The 20,465-nt window shown below is 46.5% G+C and overlaps 1 protein-coding gene across 1 annotated transcript in view; it reads right to left on the bottom strand.

Annotated features, from left to right (window-relative positions):
* RUNX1 (RUNX family transcription factor 1) overlaps nucleotides 1–20,465 on the bottom strand; it is a 90,018-nt gene that overhangs the window by 55,045 nt on the left and 14,508 nt on the right. Inside the window, 1 exon segment of the mRNA XM_030959259.1 lies at nucleotides 6,926–7,030. Coding sequence (XP_030815119.1) covers nucleotides 6,926–7,030 — 105 coding nt within the window.

Here is a 20,465-nt window from a genome sequence, read left to right as displayed (position 1 = left end):
GAGGAAGGAGGGATCAGCTCACAGAGAGAAGGAAAACTCTGAAGGAAAATTTCTCATCTGCCACTCCTGAGGGACAGGGGGATTGATGCTCCAACAGCCCAGCTTTGCCAGCAAATCTCCTTCTGGGAAGGGGAAAGGCAAAATAACTCCTAAAAACCTACAACAGGCACCTCCACTCCACAAAATAACTTCCTAAACCCCACAACAGGCACCTCCACTGAGAGATCCAACTCCAGGCCCATCCTTTCCCTGCCCCAGCCTCTGCTTCAAATCTTTTTTCCCCTCATGTTTTCCTATTCCTATGGAAAATGTTCTTGTCCCCAGAGATGATCATCTTGCTCACTGCTTTTAACAGCTACAAAACCTTTGTGGAGAGAGCATTTGGCAAGAGAAAGTCAGGCCTAGTGAGGCACGTTCAGAAATCATCCACATTCAGCTGATTCTGGCTTTGTCACAGTTCACTTCCCCCTGGTTTCAGCAGAGAGACATCAAGGAGGGTCACCAAAATTATCAGATTGAAAATCATGTTAATGGTGAAGGGTGAAAAAAGAGCTGTGTGGGATGAAGTGACTAAGAAAAGGGGTTGAAATAATTTCTGCAGGACTGGGTCAGACTTAACTTCATTCCTAACCCACAGTGCAGCAGCTCTGGCTTCCCTTGTCCCTGATTTCTCAGGGAAGGAGCTCGGCCTGCCAACACTTCTGTGTTTCATTTTAAAAACCCCAAAATGATTTGGGAAGCAATTCTATAGGATCAACTGCACTCCCAGAAAAGCAGTGTTGTCACCAGGTTTCTTGCTCCACATATTTGACCATTTCCTTGAACTAAATAAATTACAAATTCCTGTCTCACATCACCCAATCCCAACCCTCCAGCCTCAGCAGAGAGACTGATAAATGACAGGGAAAATAATCCCATCCCATATGGAAAAGGAGTGTCTGCACCATGAATCCTCAAGGATGAAAGTGTTAAAAACTTACTGAGGTTGAACTTATTGATAGGATACAAAGGATCCTCACCAGCACTGCTCTGTGCCAGGAATTCCTATGAATTTAACAACCCTTTGTGTTGCCAACCAGTTAAATTCCATAAATACATAAAGGGGCTACAAAAATGCTGGAGAGGGATTTTCACCAGGGCATGGAGTGACAGGAATATAAGGGAATGGCTTTAAAGTGTCAGAGAGCAGAGTTAGATGGGATATAACAAAGAAAAGCTTAGGAAAAAGCTTAGGCTTAGAAAAGTTTGGGCTGGAAGAGTGCCATGAAATAATCACGTGTCAGTTTTATCTCCAGACAAAAGGCCTGGAAACCAAGAATTCCTGTCTTTCCTTAATGCGATCCTTTATCTGTTAGAATTCAGAGATTCACAAGCTTTGTTCAAAATTAAAAAAAAAAAAAATAAAATGGAAGCATGTATTGGAAAAGAGGCGACTTTGCTTTCATACAGAATTTATATCATGGAATGGTTTGGGTTGGGAGGGACATTAAAGATCAGCCAGTGCCATGGCAGGGACACCTTCATCTACCCCAGGCTGCTCCAATCCCCATCTCAACCTGGCCTTGGGCACTGCCAGGGATCCAGGGATGGAATTCCATCCCAGCCCTGCCCACCCTGCCAGGGAACAATTCCTCATTGCCAAGATCCCACCCAGCCCTGCCCTCTGGCACTGGCAGCCATTCCCTGGGTGCTGTCCCTGCATCCCCTGGAAATTGTCTCTCTCCAGCTTTCCTGGGGCTCCTGCAGGCCCTGCAAGGCCACCCTGAGCTCAGGCCAAAGCTTCTCCTGTGCAGGTGAACAATGCCAGCTGTGCCAGCCTTTCCTGCCAGCAGAGCTGCTCCATCCTCTGCTCATCCTGGAGCCTCCTCTGGGCTCTCTGCAGCAGCTCCAGCTCCTCCCTGGGCTGGGACCTCCTTCGTGTCTTTTCTCCTAAGTAACTCTCAGCCCCTGTAACTCCAGGGCAGTGGAAGGATCTGAATCCTTCCACTAAAATGTACTCCTAATCCACCACTTAAATTTAAATGCTGGGTATTTTCCAACAACGAAATGGTTCATTTTTTTTCTGGTTTCTAAGTTGTTATTTGGTACAATTCAGCCTCAGCTTCCAAAATGAGGCAGTTGCAGCAGAAAATGAGCAAGAAATAAAGACATGAATATTATTTCAGCCCGCTGAAATAATGAAAAGGTTTTTTTTGGAGGAGAATTTGACTTTTGTTATTATTATATTAAAAAAAAGGTTCTTGGGATTTCCCTAAAAATGACCTCAGGTAGGACAAGATTTCCTTCAGAACAGAACCAGCAGCTCCTTCTGAACTCCTGCTCAGCAAAATATTCCCTCTCTCCACACCCCTCAGCATCCCACTCTTGGATATATATTTTTTTCCAAAAGTATTTGGGAAAGCTACATATCCAACAGGGAATAATGACATTTAATGCCCATCTTAACTTCAGGCTAAATCCATGTAGCCTTTTCCTTTCACATCACTTTCAGGCACTTGGGCCACGAGCAAATTTTTCAGAGCTTTGTAGGTTAAAACAATTCAATGAGGAAAAGCAGAAAAAAGCAGTCAAAAGAAGAAAAAAACCCTAATTTTTCAGCAGATGTACATAGCAGGTCAAATGGCCTAAGGGAAATATTTAATTTAGGACTCAGACTATTTCTACCAAGTTTCCTAACCAAAAGTATTTTCATCAGGAGCACTACTCTTGATCTGGTTTCTGCTAATGATTTTCCCCATGGACCTTGCTCATAAAAACAGAAATTGCTTTATGAATCATAGAATCAGAGAAGAAAATGATGGGTTAGGTCATCCTGCCCTTCTCCCTGACAGTGCAGCAGGATTTCTTTTCAGAAAAAAATCCCCATTTTGAAAATAAGCATTTATTCAGAAATGGGGAATAAAAATGCTCAGTTCAAAAGAGGTTTTAAAAATCCATAATGAAAGCAGGGGTGGGAGAGCCAGGTTTTTAAGTACCTTGGCTCTCTTTATGAGCTGCGACAATTTGAGAAGTTTACTCTGGGTAGGCACAGACAGGAATCCAATGGGGGACAAAAAGGAAAATGTGGAATTCCCACAAATGGGGATTTATCACAATTTGGAGGGCAAATTTAGACGTGCTGCTGGCCAAAGAGCTGGACATCCCAGCAAGCATGGATGATGGGATGTGCAGGAACACAGTGTCCACTGGCCTTTGTGCAAAGGTGGCCCTGTGATGGTGTTATTGTCACCTCTTGTCACCTCCACACATCCCAGAGAGCCAAAAAGCCACAGAATCCCAGAAAGGCTGGAAGAGCCCCTCAGGATCACCTTCAGCTCCACCAGCACCACCCCAATCCCTGTCCCCAAGGCCACATCCAGACTGCTCTGGGACAATTCCAGGGACTCCAAACCCCCTGGGCAGCTCAGCCCAAGGCCTGACCACTCAGTGAGGGAAAAATTGTTTCTAATCCTTAATCTGAACTTCCCCTGGCCCCTTGCACTTATTGGAATCCAAGCTGTCTGAGAACCACCAAAACCACAAAGGACATGAATCAAAAATGGTTGTTGGAGTTGGTTTTAGGAAATTATTCAAAAACTGTTGTTGGAGTTGGTTTTGGAGGGCAGCAGGTTTGTCTAGATCCCTGGAAGACAGCAGGATCTCAGTTTGTTGCCATTGCTCCCCAAATCTCTGGTGAACCAGGAGAAAACATCTCAGCCTGTTTGGAATTCCTTCAGCCCTGGTGACTGAGTGAGTCATGGATGTGGGGGAATGTTCCCAAATATCCATTCCTGAAAGGAAACCACTCAAATCCAGCAGGTTTTCTTTTGATTCCCATCCCAATCCAAGAAGGCTGAAATCCTTCTAAATCCCTTCAGTCCATGGCAGGCCTGGTTTGACAGGGCTCACCACAGATCCAGGCAAATCCGTATCTCCATCAAAGGAATTTAGGGGAAAAATGTCACTGCTTGTGGCTGCGATTTGGAAATCTTGGTGAGAAGTCAAATTTGAGGACTTTGAAGCCCACTTAAAAATAGAGGGAGCAAAAGAGAATCATTGGAAAAGTTGGGAGAGCTGGGGTGTTGGGCCTGGGGAGGAGAAGGCTCCGGGAGAGCTCAGAGGTTCTAAAAGGAATAGAGAAGGATTTTTATGCAGGCAGAGAGTGACAGGAAAAGGGGAATGGTTTTAAAGAGATGGCAGGGTTAGATGGGATTTTGGGAAGGAATTCTTTCCTCAGGGGATGGTGAGGCCTTGGGAGAGGTGTCCCAGAGCAGCTGGGGCTGCCCCTGGATCCCTGGCAGTGCCCAAGGCCAGGCTGGACACTGGGGCTGGAGCAGCCTGGGACAGTGGGAGGTGTCCCTGCCATGGCAGGGGTGGCACTGGGTGATCCCTAAAACCCCTTCCCAACCCAAACCATTCTGGGATTCTGGGATTCTCTGGCTGCTTTTCTGTTTGAACCTGTGATTCCTTCTCCCCTCTGAGCACTTTTCCCATCCTTTGCCCAATCCTCACAGCAGGCAAACCTCGTGCCATGGCTGTTGTGGTTTTGGCCCATCCCATTCCTGGCCTGGTGCATTGTCCTGTGAACTTGGAAAAATCCCTTGGAGACCTGGATTTTGCCTCAGTCCCTGTCCCTTTGGCAGTGCCAGGACCCAGGGGATGGCTCCCAGTGCCAGAGGGCAGGGCTGGATGGGATATTGGGAATTAGGAATTGTTCCCTGGCAGGGTGGGCAGGCCCTGGATCCCTGGCAGTGCCCAAGGCCAGGCTGGACACTGGGGCTGGAGCAGCCTGGGACAGTGGGAGGTGTCCCTGCCATGGCAGGGGTGGAGCTGGATGAGCTTTAATCCCTTCCACCCCAAACCGTTCCATGATCCCACACTCCCTTTGTGCTGTGTCATGAATGACTCAGCAATAACAGAGCTGTCAATTCCTGCTGGGGGGAGCCCAACCTTTCCTGGTGAGGCGCCTCAAAGCTCCCTCACCGCGCAGTTCATTTGCCTAAAACACGGGGTATGAATTCCAGGGAAGCCTTTGCATGCATTTGGGTCGGGCAGATCCCAGCGCTGCTTCCGTGTGGATCCAATCTCCACTTCCTCCTTAAAATGCAGAATCTCATTAAATATTAACTCTTCTACCAACTGAAGAATTGATTTCCAGCAGAAGGTTTGCCTGCCAGGAGGATTTGGTTTCAAGCAGATGCATATTCAAAGAACTAAAGTTTATTCATTGCCTGCAAACCGTGAGCATGCCCAGGTAATTGAATATGCAAATCTGGAATTTGAATACGCAAATATCTTTTTTATGTGCGCAGCTGCCTGGTTCACTGAGGATATTTTTCAGTGACAATTCAACCACAATTTAAATAAAAAAACCCAAAGAAATAAGAATAAATAAATAAGAAGTCTTACTCTGACAGGGTATTTGTTTTAAGGCCTGTCATCAAATCCAAAAAATATGTCAGATTTTTCCATCAAAAACGTGGATTATGATGCAACTCAGGTAAATGAAGGCTCCAGAAGAAAACCTGAGTTTTCTAAGCTATTTTAGCTGAAGGATGAAACATTTCTTTCCTGGTTAAGCAGCCCCAAGCTGTGAGTCTCATTCCCTGGAGGGTGTTTGAGTCCTGCTGCTCTGTTCTCCCGGGACAATTCCACTTAAGCAACATCCAGAACTTCTGCCAAGAGTGTGGGAGGGGTGCAAGAAACTCATCCCAAACCTCAATTTACATTTTGATAACAATATGCAAATGCCCCGTTGGGGTGGTGACTGAGGCCAAGAATTGCCTCTGATGAGCAGAGGGATGGAGGAAAGGCTGGGAGGAAAGGTTGGCACAGCTGGCATTGTTCACCTGCACAGGAGAAGCTTTGGCCTGAGCTCAGGGTGGCCTTGCAGGGCCTGCAGGAGCCCCAGGAAAGCTGGAGAGAGACAATTTCCAGGGCATGCAGGGACAGCACACAGGGAATGGCTGCCAGTGTCACCTGAACAAAACAACCCCCTGTGTGCAGGGCTTGGGCATTCCCTGGCAACATCAAATCCTTCAGCTCCTCCTTGTGCTTTAGTCTTTTGAAAATGGGAAGAGAGAAAGAGAGAGAAAGAGAGGGAAGGAAGGAAGGAAGGAAGGAAGGAAGGAAGGAAGGAAGGAAGGAAGGAAGGAAGGAAGGAGGAAGGAGGAGAAGGAAGGAGAGAAGGAAGGAAAAGGAAGGAAGGAAGGAGGAAGGAAGGAAGGAAGGAAGGAAGGAAGGAAGGAAGGAAGGAAGGAAGGAAGGAAGGAAGGAAGGAAGGAAGGAAGGAAGGAAGGAAGGAAGGAAGGAAGGAAGGAAGGAAGGAAGGAAGGAAGGAAGAAAGAAAGAAAGAAAGAAAGAAAGAAAGAAAGAAAGAAAGAAAGAAAGAAAGAAAGAAAGAAAGAAAGAAAGAAAAAGAAAGAAAGAAAGAAAGAAAGAAAGAAAGAAAGAAAGAAAGAAAGAAAGAAAGAAAGAAAAAAAGAAAAGAAAGATAGATTTGCTGTCTGTGCAGATCAATGGTTTCACCCAAGCTGTCCCACAGCTGAGGCTCAGGGAACTCCAGGAAGCAGCAAACCATGGCATTTATTCCCGTTTGAAGGGTTTGATCAATGCCATATTGGTTTGCAATGCTTTAAAATGCCCTTAACATTTGAAAAGCAAGAAATGATGTGCCAGGTACTGCTGCCCACCTTTTCCCAGCATCCCTTCAGTCAGCTCTTGGGTTTGGGCCAAGCCAGGCCTGGCTGGGCATTTCAGAAATGCAAGTCACTGGTTGAGCTGGACACCAGTGAGAAAGAACACTTCAGGAAGGCAGCATAAAAACCGTTTGAAAGCTTCAAACATTCCCATTTCTCCACATGCTGCTGGATTTGGTGTGGATGGGGATGAGCCCCGCCATGAAATCAGTTTATCCCTCTGGGAATTCTCCCCTGAGCTCACTTACTTCGGGGTTCCCGAGGTCCATCCACTGTGATCTTGATGGCTCTGTGGTACGTGGCCACTTGGGGAGGGTTTGTGAAGACTGTGATAGTCAGGGTGAAGCTTTTCCCTGCAACAGGAAAAGAGAAAATGTTAGTGAAAAAACAAATTCAATGGAAATAGGTCTGTAAATAAGGACAAATTTCAATAGAAATTTCAATAGAAATGTAAAAATGAAATAGAAATAGATCTGTAACTAAGGACAAATTTCAATAGAAATGTAAAAATGAAATAGAAATAGGTCTATAAATATGGCCAAAATTCAATAAAAATGTCAATTAAAATTTAAAAATGAAATAGAAATAGGTCTATAAATAAGGCTACATTTCAATAGAAATTTCAATAGAAATGTAAAAATGAAATAGAAATAGATCTATAAAAATGGCCAAATTTCAATAGAAATGTAAGAATTCAATGGAAATAGGTCTATAAATAAGGCCAAATTTCAATAGAAATTTCAATAGAAATGTAAGAATTCAATAGAAATAGATCTATAAATAAAGCTACATTTCCAAAGAAATTTCAATAGAAATGTAAAAATGAAATAGAAATAGGTCTATAAATAAGGCCAAATTTCAATAGAAATTTCAACAGAAATGTAAAAATAGAATAGAAATAGGTCTATAAATAAGGCCAAATTTCAATAGAAATTTCAATAGAAATGTAAAAATGAAATAGAAATAGCTCTATTAGAAAGGCTGTGTTTCAATGGACATTTTAATAGAAATTTCAATCAAAAGGTAAATAGAATGCTAAATAGAATATTAAATACAAATGTAAAACTTAAATAGAAATAGCTCTATAAATAAGGCTACATTTAATGAGAAATTTCAATAGGATATTAAATAGAAATGTAAAAATTAAATCCTTGAGTGTTGAGAAAAGCAAACTCCTCGTTTCTGGTAGAGCTCGAACACCCTGCAAGGCACTGAAAGGTTTTATGGGGTGTAGAACGCTGGTGCTGGATCCATTCCCTCCGTGGCAACTGCTCAAAGCTTTCGGGGAAACAAAATTAATTTATATTTAAATCATCTCCACTCTGTTTGTAACAAAAAAAAGGCGGTTACCCCTAAGAGTCAGGGTTTATCTGATATTCCTGCCTCTGCTCTGTTACCTGGGCGTTCTAAAGGGAGTTGGTTCAGGGAGGTTGGGAAATGGTGGCTGGCTTTTGCAAAGCTGCCACGGGGATCTGAGCAGCAGCACTTGTTCAAACCACAGAGAAGTGGGCGCTCAGATCCCCCAGGCACGCTGTAAAATCCCCCACTCTGTGGCTGAGGCCAGCAGGAGATCAATTCCAGCTCTGAAAATCAGCTGCTGCTGCAATGCCAAGAAAGAAGGGAATGGAAAAAAATAATTTAAAAAAAATCCCTACAGCTCGTCCATAGAGAATTAAAATATTTTATGAAGCCACAGCAGAGGACAAGGCTCAGTTTCTCTATTATTCAGCAAGAAAATTGTGAAGGCCTTTTCCAAGTTGTTCTGTGCGCAGCATGGCTCTGCTTTGGGAAAAGTTCTGCTACCCTGCTGGAACCCTGGTTGCTGAGAATTCCAGACTTTCTGTGCTGCCAGGCACTGACCCCCAGGAGAACACTGCACTGACCTGAGGCCATGGAGAAACTTCCAAAATTCAAGAATAAAACTGAGATTAAAGGTGTGGAGTTTGAATAGAAGTGTGTGATATCACAGGGTGGGAAACTCAGAGTTGAAGGGTTTAGAACACAGGAATGGATAGAAAGCAAGATGGAGGTTTTAGGGTGGAAGCTGCTCCTTCTTCTTCACCTTCTTCTCCATGGGTTTGGGTGGTTTTGTGTCATTGGATAAAAAAGTCCCCATTGCGGGCATGGGTGGTTGGTTATTGGGTTAAAAGTGAAAATAATTGAGGTGTCATTTCTTAATTGGACAGTTTATCCTTGAAAGGCCTTGCAGAGAGAGACAGGGCTCCATTTTTAGTTTGTTGGAGTGAAGTGCTGCAGAACTCAGGGTTTGTGAGACTGTGACAGAGATAAGAACTGATAAACATCTGAGTCCCAACAACAAATATCCTCTCACACATTTCATCCCCACCTTAGCAGAAAAGAAGATAAAACTCAACACCATCCCAGCATTTACTCCTGGCATTTGTGGAAGAGCAGAAATAACACTCTGCATCACTCCAAGAGGGAATTGAGGCTCTTCCTCCCTCACCCTCATTTCACCCCCTGGCTCCAGCCCCAGTGAGGAGTTTCTTCCCTTCCACGCATTTTTTATTGTTTGCTTCAGTTAGCTCTATAAATAGGGTCAAATTCCCATAGAAATGTAAAAATTCAGTAGAAATAGCTCTATAAATATGGCCAAATTTCAATAGAAATCTCAATAGAAATAGGTCTATAAATAAGGCCAAATTGCAGTAGAAATGTAAAAATTCAATAGAAATGGCTCTATAAATATGGCCAAATTTCAATAGAAATTTTAATAGGAATGCAAATAGGATAGTAAACAGAAATGTAAAAATGAAATAGAAATAGCTGTATAAAGGGGATTAAATTTCAGTAGAAATTTCAATAGGAATTTCAATAGGAATGTAAATAGAATTTTAAATAGAAATTTCAATGGAAATGTAAAAATTAAATAGAAATTGCTCTATAAATAAGGCTAAATTTCAATCGAAATGTAAATAGAATATTAAATAGAAATGTAAAATGGACAGGGATCTTCCTCCTTTCCAAAATACAATTCCCTGTAACACTAAATACAACACCTAGACCATTAAAACAGAGAGAGAATTTTAAAATATACTTTATTTACTGGACTAGTCTGCAATGTTTCCATCTTGCTTCCAATTTAGTTTTTTTTTTTGTCAACTGCTCTGCTAGAACATGGCATCAATTCATTTCTTTAGAAAGTTCTGGAGAGGTTTCTATACAGAAAATAAATGCAGGAAAAACCCCAACAACAATGGAGCAAAACGTTGCTGTAATTTCACTCTACAAGACCAGAATAAAGTAGAAGAGGGACTTGATTTTGTTGTTTTAAAAGATTTTTTCCAGAACAGACTCAACCAAGCCCGTGTGGGGACATGACATGGGCTGGCAGAGCAGGAGGACACTTGTGTCACTCCTTGTGCTCATGAACCACATCCTGGTTAACCACGGCCCCATGAACCATAAACCTGGGTCACTGCTGCTCACCAACAAAACCACCTGGCTTTTATTCCCTGCTCCTTCTGTCCCCTTCCCATCCAGCTTGGCCGAGTGGTTTTATCACTCCTGAATTATTCATCCTTTATGGGGCTGGTTAACAAGGGTTGGATTGGAGGGATTGGGAGTTTAATGTGGGGTTTGTGGCTATTCCTGGTTTGGGATGACAGCAGAGCCATAAACATCTCCTGAATTTTATGTGTTATGATACAGATTTTATTTCTGACAACACTTGCATAATACACCCAGGGTGTCTGCACAGACACATTGCCCAAAACTGAGTCAGGCACAGAGCACCTGACCTCACTAGTGACTGGAAAAAGGGACCGAAAAACCCCCAAAAGTCATCCTGAAACTCTGGCCTTGGGCTTGGGTTCTTGGGCTCTTGACTCTTTTGTTTGGGTGCCTCTAAAAGTCACACTGAAAGTGTCACAGCAGTGACAGAAACCAGCACCGTGAGCTAACATCAAAATCTGAGAGCCTCTAGGTTCAACGTTCCCATAAATTGATGGAAAACCACCCAGAAATCAGCTCAGGGCTGTGTGGATGGAAGCCAAGCATCCTGGGCTCATCCTGGGAGTCTCTGATGAGGATGAAAGGGGTTTTGGGGTGCAAGAGCCACTTCAGACCCTGTTTCTCTCTAGAACTATCCCTGGTGGCTCCTGATACAGGCACTGGATGAGCACAAGGATGGAATTCCCCAGAGGTGGGACAGGGTTTGACTTTGGAAACCCTTCCCACGGACATCAAGGTCTCAAATGTGTGAGGGCACAGCCCAGGATTCACTGCTCCCATCAGCTCTTCCCTCCCAACCAGGGTAGGAAAAAATCTCTTGGGAATGTTTGTTATTGCAAGAGGTGTAAGGTCAGAGCCCTTCCAGAAAAAGCAATGGGAACAGGAGCAGTCCTGGCTGGAGTACAAAGCTGAGGTTGGAATTGTTACCTGGACACTCTCTTGGGGGGTTTGCTAGAGACTGGACTTCAAAAGTGCCTTCAAGTGTCACTGATTTGGGAGCTGAAAAGTCATGGAATTGCAGAATCCCTGGGGCTGGCACAGCCCTGCCAGCCCATGCAGTGCCAGCTGTGCCCCATGGGCACCTTGTCCCCAGCCCAGAGCACTCAGTGCCACCTCCAGGGGACACCTGCAGGGATGGGGATTCCACCACCTCAGATGGATTCTGAGTTGTCCCCACATTTATAGGATTGCTCAGGAGGTCCCCTGAGACTGGGCAAAACCGAGAGAACTTCAGAGGAGAACAAAGCACAAAGCCCAAGAGGGAATGGCCTCAGGCTGGGCCAGGGCAGGCTCAGCTGGGACAGCAGCAGCAATTTGCCCATGGAAAGGGAGCTCAGGCCTTGGCAGGGGCTGCCCAGGGAGCTTTGCAGTGCCCATCCCTGCAGGTGTCCCCTGGAGGTGGCACTGAGTGCTCTGGGCTGGGGACAAGGTGCCCATGGGGCACAGCTGGCGCTCCATGGGCTGGCAGGGCTGTGCCAGCCCCAGGGATTCCATGAAAAGGGAAGAAGACATTTCACAGAATTCCCAGAATTCACAGAATCATTGGGTTGGAAGAGACCTTCAAGACCATTTAATCCAAGTCAGCCCCAAGAGCTCAACTAAACCCAGTGCCACATCCAGGCTTTGTTAAACCCATCTGTTTCAAGTGAGGAAAACCCATCCCTGGGTGTTTGTTTCCAGGGTGGTCTCCAGCATCCACCTCCCCCTGCCCTGGCCAGCAGGAGCTGCAGGTGGATGTGGCCAGGGGCATGAATCACCCCAGCTGGGCATCTGGAGGCGCCCATGAAGCACCTGGAGGTGGCACTCAGAGTTCTGGGCTGGGGACAAGGTGCCCATGGGACACAGCTGGCACTCCATGGGCTGGGAACGCTTTTCCAGCCACAGGGATTCTGGAATTCTCTGATATTGTCCCTTCAACCCAGGCCTCTCCATGATTCCATGATCAACCCCTAGGATCAAAGGCTCTGCCTGTGCCCTGCTCTGAAATCCAGGAATTTGGAGCCCCATTCCAGGTCCATCCCCCTCCAGCAGGATCCTGGTGGTCTTCAGGACCTCCCTGCAGAGCTCTAGAGGGAGCAAGAGGCCCGTGAGCTGATCCCCTGGGAATGTCTGGGAGGAACCAAGGGCAGAACACGAATCCTGGGTGACACCACGGTCACATGAAGCTCCTGTGTCCTGCCTGAGTCACCCCTGAGTGCTGTCACCATCAGCTGGGGCTGCAGGGCGGAGGAACACTTCTAATAAAAGTGGCTGCAGGGGCAGAGGGAAAAGGGAGTGAGACGTGCTGGGAAAAGAGACAGAATCTCTAATTAATCTCTGATTAATCTCCAATCTGCAGATATACTGCAGATTGGTTCAGTAAATAAAGTGTATTTTAAAATTCTCTCTCTGTTTCAGTGGTCTAGGTGTTGTATTTAGTATTTAGTGATACAGGGAATTATATTTTGGAAAGAAGGAAGATCCCTGTCCAGATCCTAGATCCCTGTCCTTGAACCTCTCTATTTGTAATATTCTATTTTGATCCTTTGAAAAAGCCACTGAATCCATGGATAAAGGGTCATCCCACTGGGAACAGGAAAAAATGGAGTGAAACCTTCAGAAATTTGGCTGTGGAGGAGGGAGAAAAAGGCAAAGAGATGAGGTTGGTGTCATCACTGCCTTTCACTTTTGGGCTTTGTTCTAATAAACCTTTGTGCCAGGAAATTTGGTTTGGTTGTTTGGGGTTTTTTTCTTTTTCTTTTTAAAAAATCGTTACAGTAAATTATTAAAGAAAAAGAAGGGGGAAAAAAAGAAGGAAAGCAGCCAAGAATGTCTGTGCTGACAAGGACAAAAGACATAGGTGGAAAACTATGAAATGTAAGGCCCAAATGCAACTCAAATGACATTAGAGGCATTTCTATTCTATTAAGGAGAGAATTCCAGGTTCTAGGAAGAAACAGGATGATTTTATTTCGGAGGTTTTTTAATCCATTTTCTACCTTTTAGCCCCTTTGTACCAGTATTAAACCACGCTAAATGATCAATTTCCCCCATTTTTCTGGCTCCTCCCAGCATCTCCCCGGCTCTCTGCATTGAAGCATCTCCAGGATGCCATCCACACATCCCATATCCATTCCCAAACGTCACCTCCCAGACACTGGGGCCAATTTTTTGCTGCTTCTTATCTCTGAGCCCTCCAAATCGGATCAAGAGAAGGGCTGAAATCACTTGACCTTTCATGAATTAACAGCTGCTCATCCCGGGACTAAAAGGTTTTTATTTGTAGGTGTTCAAAGCCTGTATGAAACGAAATTCTGTGCTCAGGTGGTGGCTTTTTTTCTGCAGACACCAGTGAGTTTGGCACAGAATAAAATTTTGCCCCTGATGTTTGATCTGGTGCTGTTTCATCAGAAGAAAAAAAACCCAAAAAACCAAAATACAAAACTGCAGCTGGAGCAAGAGGCATCAAAAAAAAAAAAACCATGATTTGTTTACCAGCAGCACCACAGATGCCACTGGATTTAAATATGAAATAAAGCTGTTATTCACCTCAGCTCTAGAGGATTTGTAAATTTGTAAATTGTCACCACCGCAGACCAACGGTCCAAACACCCAAATGAGGCTGGTGGCCCAAAAAAATCCACCAGGGAGAACTTAGAGCTTTTTCCAGGGCCTAAAGGAGCTTCAAAACAGCTGGAGAGGGACTTGGACCAAGGGAGGAAGGGTTTATGGGGTTTTTTTCAGGTTTAAGCACGTGTCAAACTGAAATTTGGGAGATTCACTCCCTTCCCTCCTGCCAAAGCAGGATAAACCTGACCTTGGGAGCATTTCAGTGGCAGATGGGACAGTGGCAGATGTCCCTGCCCATGGCACTGGGTGATTCTGAAGGTCCTTCCCAACCCAAACCATTCCAGGACTCCCAGAGTTGCCCATGTGAATCAGTCACAGGGGAAATGGAGCTGTTTGTTGATTTTATGGGGTTTTTTTTCAGGTTTAAGCACGTGTCAAACTGAAATTTGGGACCTCCCTTCCCTCCTATTCACTCCCTTCCCTCCTGCCAAAGCAGGATAAACCTGACCTTGGGAGCATTTCAGGGGCAGATGGGACAGTGGCACATGTCCCTGCCCATGGCACTGGCTGACTTTTAAAGTCCTTCCCAACCCAAACCATTCCATAACTCCAAGAGAAGTGAATCAGTCACAGGGGAAATGGAGCTGTTTGTTGATTTTTATGTTTTTTTTTCAGGTTTAAGCACGTGTCAAACTGGAAATTTGGGAAATCCAGCCCCTTCCCTCCTGCCAAAGCAGGATAAACCTGACCTTGGGAGCATTTCTCACTCCAGGAAGTTCTCTCAGTGTTTGCACAGCAGCTCCTTACACAGATGAAATCTCCAGCACTCTAAATCAATAAATGTTTTGTTCCGGATTTCTACAGGGCCAAAAGGGGTCCTGCTGCAAACCAGAACCCCCAGGAATATTGGATTTTTTTTTAAATTAAGACAGAAAAGCAGCTCATTCCTACAGGAACATGGCTGGTCCTGGATTTTCCCTTTTCCTTTCCTTCCCAGCTCCCAAATCATGCTTTTTCTCCCCAATATTTGTGGAAAAGCAGCTCATTCCTGCAAGGACATGGCTGGTTCTGGATTTTCCTTTTCCTTTCCTCTCCAGCTCCCAAATCCTGATTTTTTTCCCACAACAAAGCTGGAAAAGCAGCTCATTCTTGCAAGGACATGGCTGGTTCTGGATTTTCCCTTTTCCTTTCCTCTCCAACTCCCAAATCCTGAATTTTTTTCACAATAAAGCTGCAAAAGCAGGGACATGGCTGGTGCTGGATTTTCCACTTCCTTTTCCTTCCCAACTCCCAAATCCTGAATTTTTTTCCACAATAAAGCTGGAAAAGCAGCTCATCCCTGCAGGGACATAGTTGATCCTGGATTTTCCCTTTCCTTTCCTCTCCAACTCCCAAATCCACAATAAAGCTGGAAAAGCAGCTCATCCCTGCAGGGACACAGTTGATCCTGGATTTTCCCTTTTCATTTCCTCTCCAACTCCCAAATCCCAATTTTTTTTCATAATAAAGGTGGCAAAGTGGCTCATTCCTGCAGGGACATGGTTGATCCTGGCTTTTCCCTTTTCCTTTCCTCTCCAACTCCCAATCCTGATTTTTTTTCCACAATAAAGCTGGAAAAGCAGCTCATTCTTGCAGGGACATGGCTGGTGCTGGCTTTTCCCCTTCCCAGCTCCCTGCAGCACTCCAGACATGTCCTTCACACTCTTTTCCTCCCTTTCTCCACATTTTTTCCTGGCCAAAAATTCCAACTCTGGCCTGGAAAGCAGCAGAGCTGCTGTGGCATTCCCAGGAGGTTTTGTCTTGGGGTGGAATCCTTTCAATTCTTTTGGTGAAATCAAAATAACAGCGCTGAGCCAAAATGCACCAATTATTTTGGCACTTTTAACCTCAGGCAACACAGGAATTACATTGAGCAACCCAAATTACATCACTGAAATCGAGTAATAGAGACATTGCCAGGCTCAGCAGGCACCCAGGTTGAATTTGAATTTATCTGGGTGATAAGGGAAGTCCCTGTCACTCTTGAGGAGAGTTTCCCTGATCATTTGCTTCTTTCAGAAGTCAAAAATATTATCCTGAGCTGCAGACATGAAATATTGACCCAGGCAGATGTGGGAGCTGCTGCTGCTCTCGGTGTTATTTTCCATTTGTTCGTTATTTCCATTCTTTGTTTGTTGTTTTCCCATGGTTTGTTATTATTTTAATTATATTATACTCTAATTATATTATTTATATATTATTTAATTATATTATTTATATATTATTTAATGATATTATTTATCTATTATTTAATTGCATTATAGATTTAATGATATTTCCATTTGTTTAATTTCCATTCTTTTCAAACCAATATAACCCAGGCCCTGAGCTTTGCTGCTACCTGGGATTTCAGTTCCTTGGAGGAGAGGTGAAAAGGCTCCCAAAGAATGTTTGGGAAGAGTCTCAGGGAGATGCAGGTTCCATGGAAAGAGAAAAATCAGCATGGGCAGGAGGCTGGGGCTGCTACCTGGGGTAGCAAGGGATGAAAAGAGTCTGGGGGATCCTCAGAGGAGCTCTAAGTGGATCCCAGGATACCAAAAAAGCACAAATATCTTGGGAAGCTCCCCTGGAGGAGTCTGGGGCTGCCTCAAGGAGGTGGGAGGGAAGGTCTGAAATCACTTTTCCTCTCTTTTCTTGCGCTGCAATCCAACCCTTCCCTCAGAGAAAGGATGGGGATGAGCACCCAGCATGCCAGAAGGCATCAGTGCCAATTTCAAACCACATTTCTGCCCCAGTGCTGCTTTTTGTCCCTCCCTGGAGCAGGCAGCACCTTCAGCATCTCACCTGGAAACCTCAGAATCTCCCCCTGGCACAGCAGGCTGGGGAACCTTGCAAGGCTGGCACTGAGCTCACTAAAACAGCCACAGTTTGTTCTGTCTGTGGGGTTTTTTTTGGGGGGGAAAGAGATGTTTACGCTGAAATTTGACAGTTTGTGTGCAGCCAGTTTCACTTCTGTGCTGCTGAGGGGTTTCACTTCCCCGGGCCCTGGGCTGTGGTGGTGACACCATCCTGTGCTCCTCCCTGCCCTGCCAGCCTGGCATGTGTGGAAAAGGACAGCTGGTGGCACCTGATGGCACTGCTGTCCTCCAGCAGCTTGGATGTGATGGGAATTCCTTGGAAAAGTTCGTGGGTTTCATATAAAACAGGAGTTTTACAGCTGGATTCCTGCTCTGCCTCTCGCAGGCTGCTGCTTCTGCCATCTTGGTGTGAATTCTCCTGTCCATGTGCTCGAGCAGAGAGGCCACAAAAGCTCAATTTGTGCTTAGAGAATGAAAATAGGTGTATGGGTAGAAAATGGTTGTGGCCATTGATCAGGGAGGAGCTGAAGTAGGAAAACACCTGAGAATCTGGGAGAGGTTGGAAACGAAAGAGACCATAAAAAAGAGAAGGCCTCTGAGGGCAGCGTGCCCTAAAACGGAATCCCAGAATGGTTTGGGTTGGAGGAACCTTAAAAATCATCTCATCCCACACCTACCATGGCAGGGACACCTCCCAGTGTCCCAGGGGCTCCCAGCCCCAGTGTCCAACCTGGCCTTGGGCACTGCCAGGGATCCAGGGACAGCCTGTGCCAGGGCCTGCCCACCCTGCCAGGGAGGAAATTGTTCCTAATATCTGATCTGAACCTGTAATTTTCCAGTTGGAAGCCATTCCCTGTGTGCTGTCCCTGCATCCCCTGGAAATTGTCTCTCTCCAGCTTTCCTGGGGCTCCTGCAGGCCCTGCAAGGCCACCCTGAGCTCAGGCCAAAGCTTCTCCTGTGCAGGTGAACAATGCCAGCTGTGCCAGCCTTTCCTGCCAGCAGAGCTGCTCCATCCCTCTGCTCATCCTGGAGCCTCCTCTGGGCTCTCTGCAGCAGCTCCAGCTCCTCCCTGCGCTGGGGCAGCTCTGCAGCTGGGAAATCACCTGTGGGGACACAGGGACACAAAAGCCACCCAAGGGTGACACCCAGGAGCTGACGCAGCCACGAGTCACCTCTGGCAACCCCAAACACCAACCCCCAGGAATGCCCTGGGTGCTGATGGCCAATTCCAGAGTGGGTTTCCAGCTCTGGGAGGAATTTGGCTGCCAGGAGCCTCATTTGTGGCTCAGCACCCTGAGCTCCCCGGCTCTGGGGCTTTGTGGTGGCTCCTGGGCATGTGTCTGTGCACCAGAGTGACACCAACCCCTGCTGAATGGGACTTGTGACACCAACCCCTGCTGAATGGGACTTGTGACACCAACCCCTGCTGAATGGGATTTTTTATCCTCAAAAACAACCCCAGTGATCTGTTGGAGCTGAATTTTTGGGGTGGGATGCTGCCTGAGACTGCAAGCCTGCAGGTCAAGTTTCCAAAATGGATTAAAGCATGAAATGCACGGAGCAGGGAGGAGGGAAGGAACAACATTGAATGGAAAAGCCAAGCAGCCTCTACCTCTAAGTGGAGCTGTAACCAGCACAAAATTCTGATGAATTTGGGTGGGGACAATAATTACAGCCCAGCAGGAATGAAGGGCTTGGGGTGCCTGGCCCCTGCACAAGTGGCAGCACAAGGAGATCTCAGCTGCAGCCCATAGAAACAATAATTGTTATTAAAACATCTGAGGGCTTGAATTAGATATACTCAATTTCCACAAAGATCATGGTTGAACACACATTTGGAGAGGGTGGAATTATTTTTTTTTCCCCCCCAAAAATGGCTCTAATGGAAATTTCTGATGCTTCTGTGCATGGGCTCCCCAAAACCTGAATCTTTGCTTCCAAGCTGTGATCTAAATATCAGGGAATTTGGGGTTTTTTTCCCCTCAAAATCATTTTTGTTTTAAATAAAGTGCTCATCTGGGGCAGAGCTTGGGCTGCTTGTGGAGTGCTCAGTAATGAGCTGACCTCCACAAAGTGCATCCCACAAACTGCCCTGGCTGCTGTGTCACTGCTGAGGAGTTCAGGGAAAGGGAAAAACAGGAAGAGCAGGTGGAAAGGACAGTTCAGGATGAAATGGCTCCACTGCAAAGCTTCTCCCACCTTCTCACTGAAAATGCCTTGGGATGCTTAAGCTTAATGATAGTCCTGAGCCCAGCTTTAATTTCAGACCATTCATCAGCTTTTTGAGGTAGAAATTATCCCCCAGACTTTATAGGGATGACAGAGACATGGAGAGGTTAAGGCCCAGGTTCACGAGCAGATTTATCCCTCTGAAGTGGGATTAAATCCCAAATTACACCTCTCAGCTCTCCCCTTCCCCCAGCCCAGGGGGATTTCTGGGGAAATCCCTGAAAAACGCCCCCAAAGCCTTGAGGCCTCAGCCCAGGCCCTCAGAGGGGTCAGCTGGCCTTGAGCTGCAGCCTCTGTCCCCTCCCCTCTTCTCCAAGGAATGGAGAGAGACAATTTCCAGGGGATGGAGAGACAGGACACAGGGAATGGCTTCAGACTGACAGCAGGAAGGCTTCTGTTGGATATTAGGAAGGAATTGTTCCCTGTGATGGAAATGAGGGGGTGGGATGGAATTCCCAGAGCAGCTGTGGCTGCCCTTGGATCCCTGGCAGTGCCCAAGGCCAGGTTGGACACTGGGGCTGGAGCAGCCTGGGACAGTGGGAGGTGTCCCTGCCATGGCAGGGGTGGCACTGGGTGATCCCTAAAACCCCTCCCAACCCAAACCATTCTGGGATTCCAGGATTCTCTGGCTGCTTTTCTGTTTGAACCTGTGATTCCTTCTCCCCTCTGAGCACTTTTCCCATCCTTTGCCCAATCCTCACAGCAGGCAAACCTCGTGCCATGGCTGTTGTGGTTTTGGCCCATCCCATTCCTGGCCTGGTGCATTGTCCTGTGAACTTGGAAAAATCCCTTGGAGACCTGGATTTTGCCTCAGTCCCTGTCCCGTTTGCAGTGCCAGGACCCAGGGGATGGCTCCCAGTGCCAGAGGGCAGGGCTGGATGGGATCTTGGAAAGAAATCCTTCCCTGGCAGGGTGGGGATGCCCACAGCAGCTGTGGCTGCCCCTGGATCCCTGGCAGTGCCCAAGGCCAAGCAGGATGTGATTCTGAAAAACCTGGGACAGGAAAAATTGTCCCTGCCCATGGCAGCAGGGTTGGAATGAGGTGATCTTTATGGTCCCTTCCTTCCCACCCCATTCTACGGTTCCATGCAGGAGCTGGGAACAAACCCTGGGCACGGCTGCAGGCAGAGGCTGCAGCTGCAGGGAGCAGGGAAGGTGTGGATTCCCTGGAAGAGCAACAACGCCCTGTCTGAGCAGGAAAGGCAAGGAAGCCTTCCAGCACCAACAGGGCTGTTCCTGCAGTGAGGAGTTCACAGAATTCACAGAATTCCAGAATCACTGGGTTGGAAGAGACCTTCAAGCCCATCGAGTCCAGCCCAGCCCCAGCAGCTCAACTGAGCCCTGGCCCCCAGTACCACATCCAGGCTTTGTTAAACACACCCAGGCATGGGGACTGCACCACCTCCCCGGGCAGCCATTCCAGAACTTTCTCACCCTTGCTGCAAAAACCTTTTCCCTGCTATCCAACCTGTATTTCCCTTGGTGCAGCTGGAGGCTGTGTGCTCTGGTTGTGTCAGTGCTGCTGGAGAAAGAGCCCAGCCCCAGGTGAGCACAGGCACCTTTCAGGAGCTGTGCAGAGTGATGGGGGCAGCCCTGAATTTTACCTGAAGCAGATCAATCCCAACCTGAGCATTTCCCCGGGAGCTCTCTGAGCCCAGCAGCTGCCCTGGGGCTGTTTCCTCAGAGCTGATTTGCTTGG

The sequence above is a fragment of the Camarhynchus parvulus genome, chromosome 1, assembly GCF_901933205.1.
Source record: "Camarhynchus parvulus chromosome 1, STF_HiC, whole genome shotgun sequence".
Lineage (NCBI taxonomy): Eukaryota > Metazoa > Chordata > Aves > Passeriformes > Thraupidae > Camarhynchus > Camarhynchus parvulus.
Note: the sequence above shows the minus strand (reverse complement) of the source record. Positions and strands in the feature narration are given on the sequence as shown.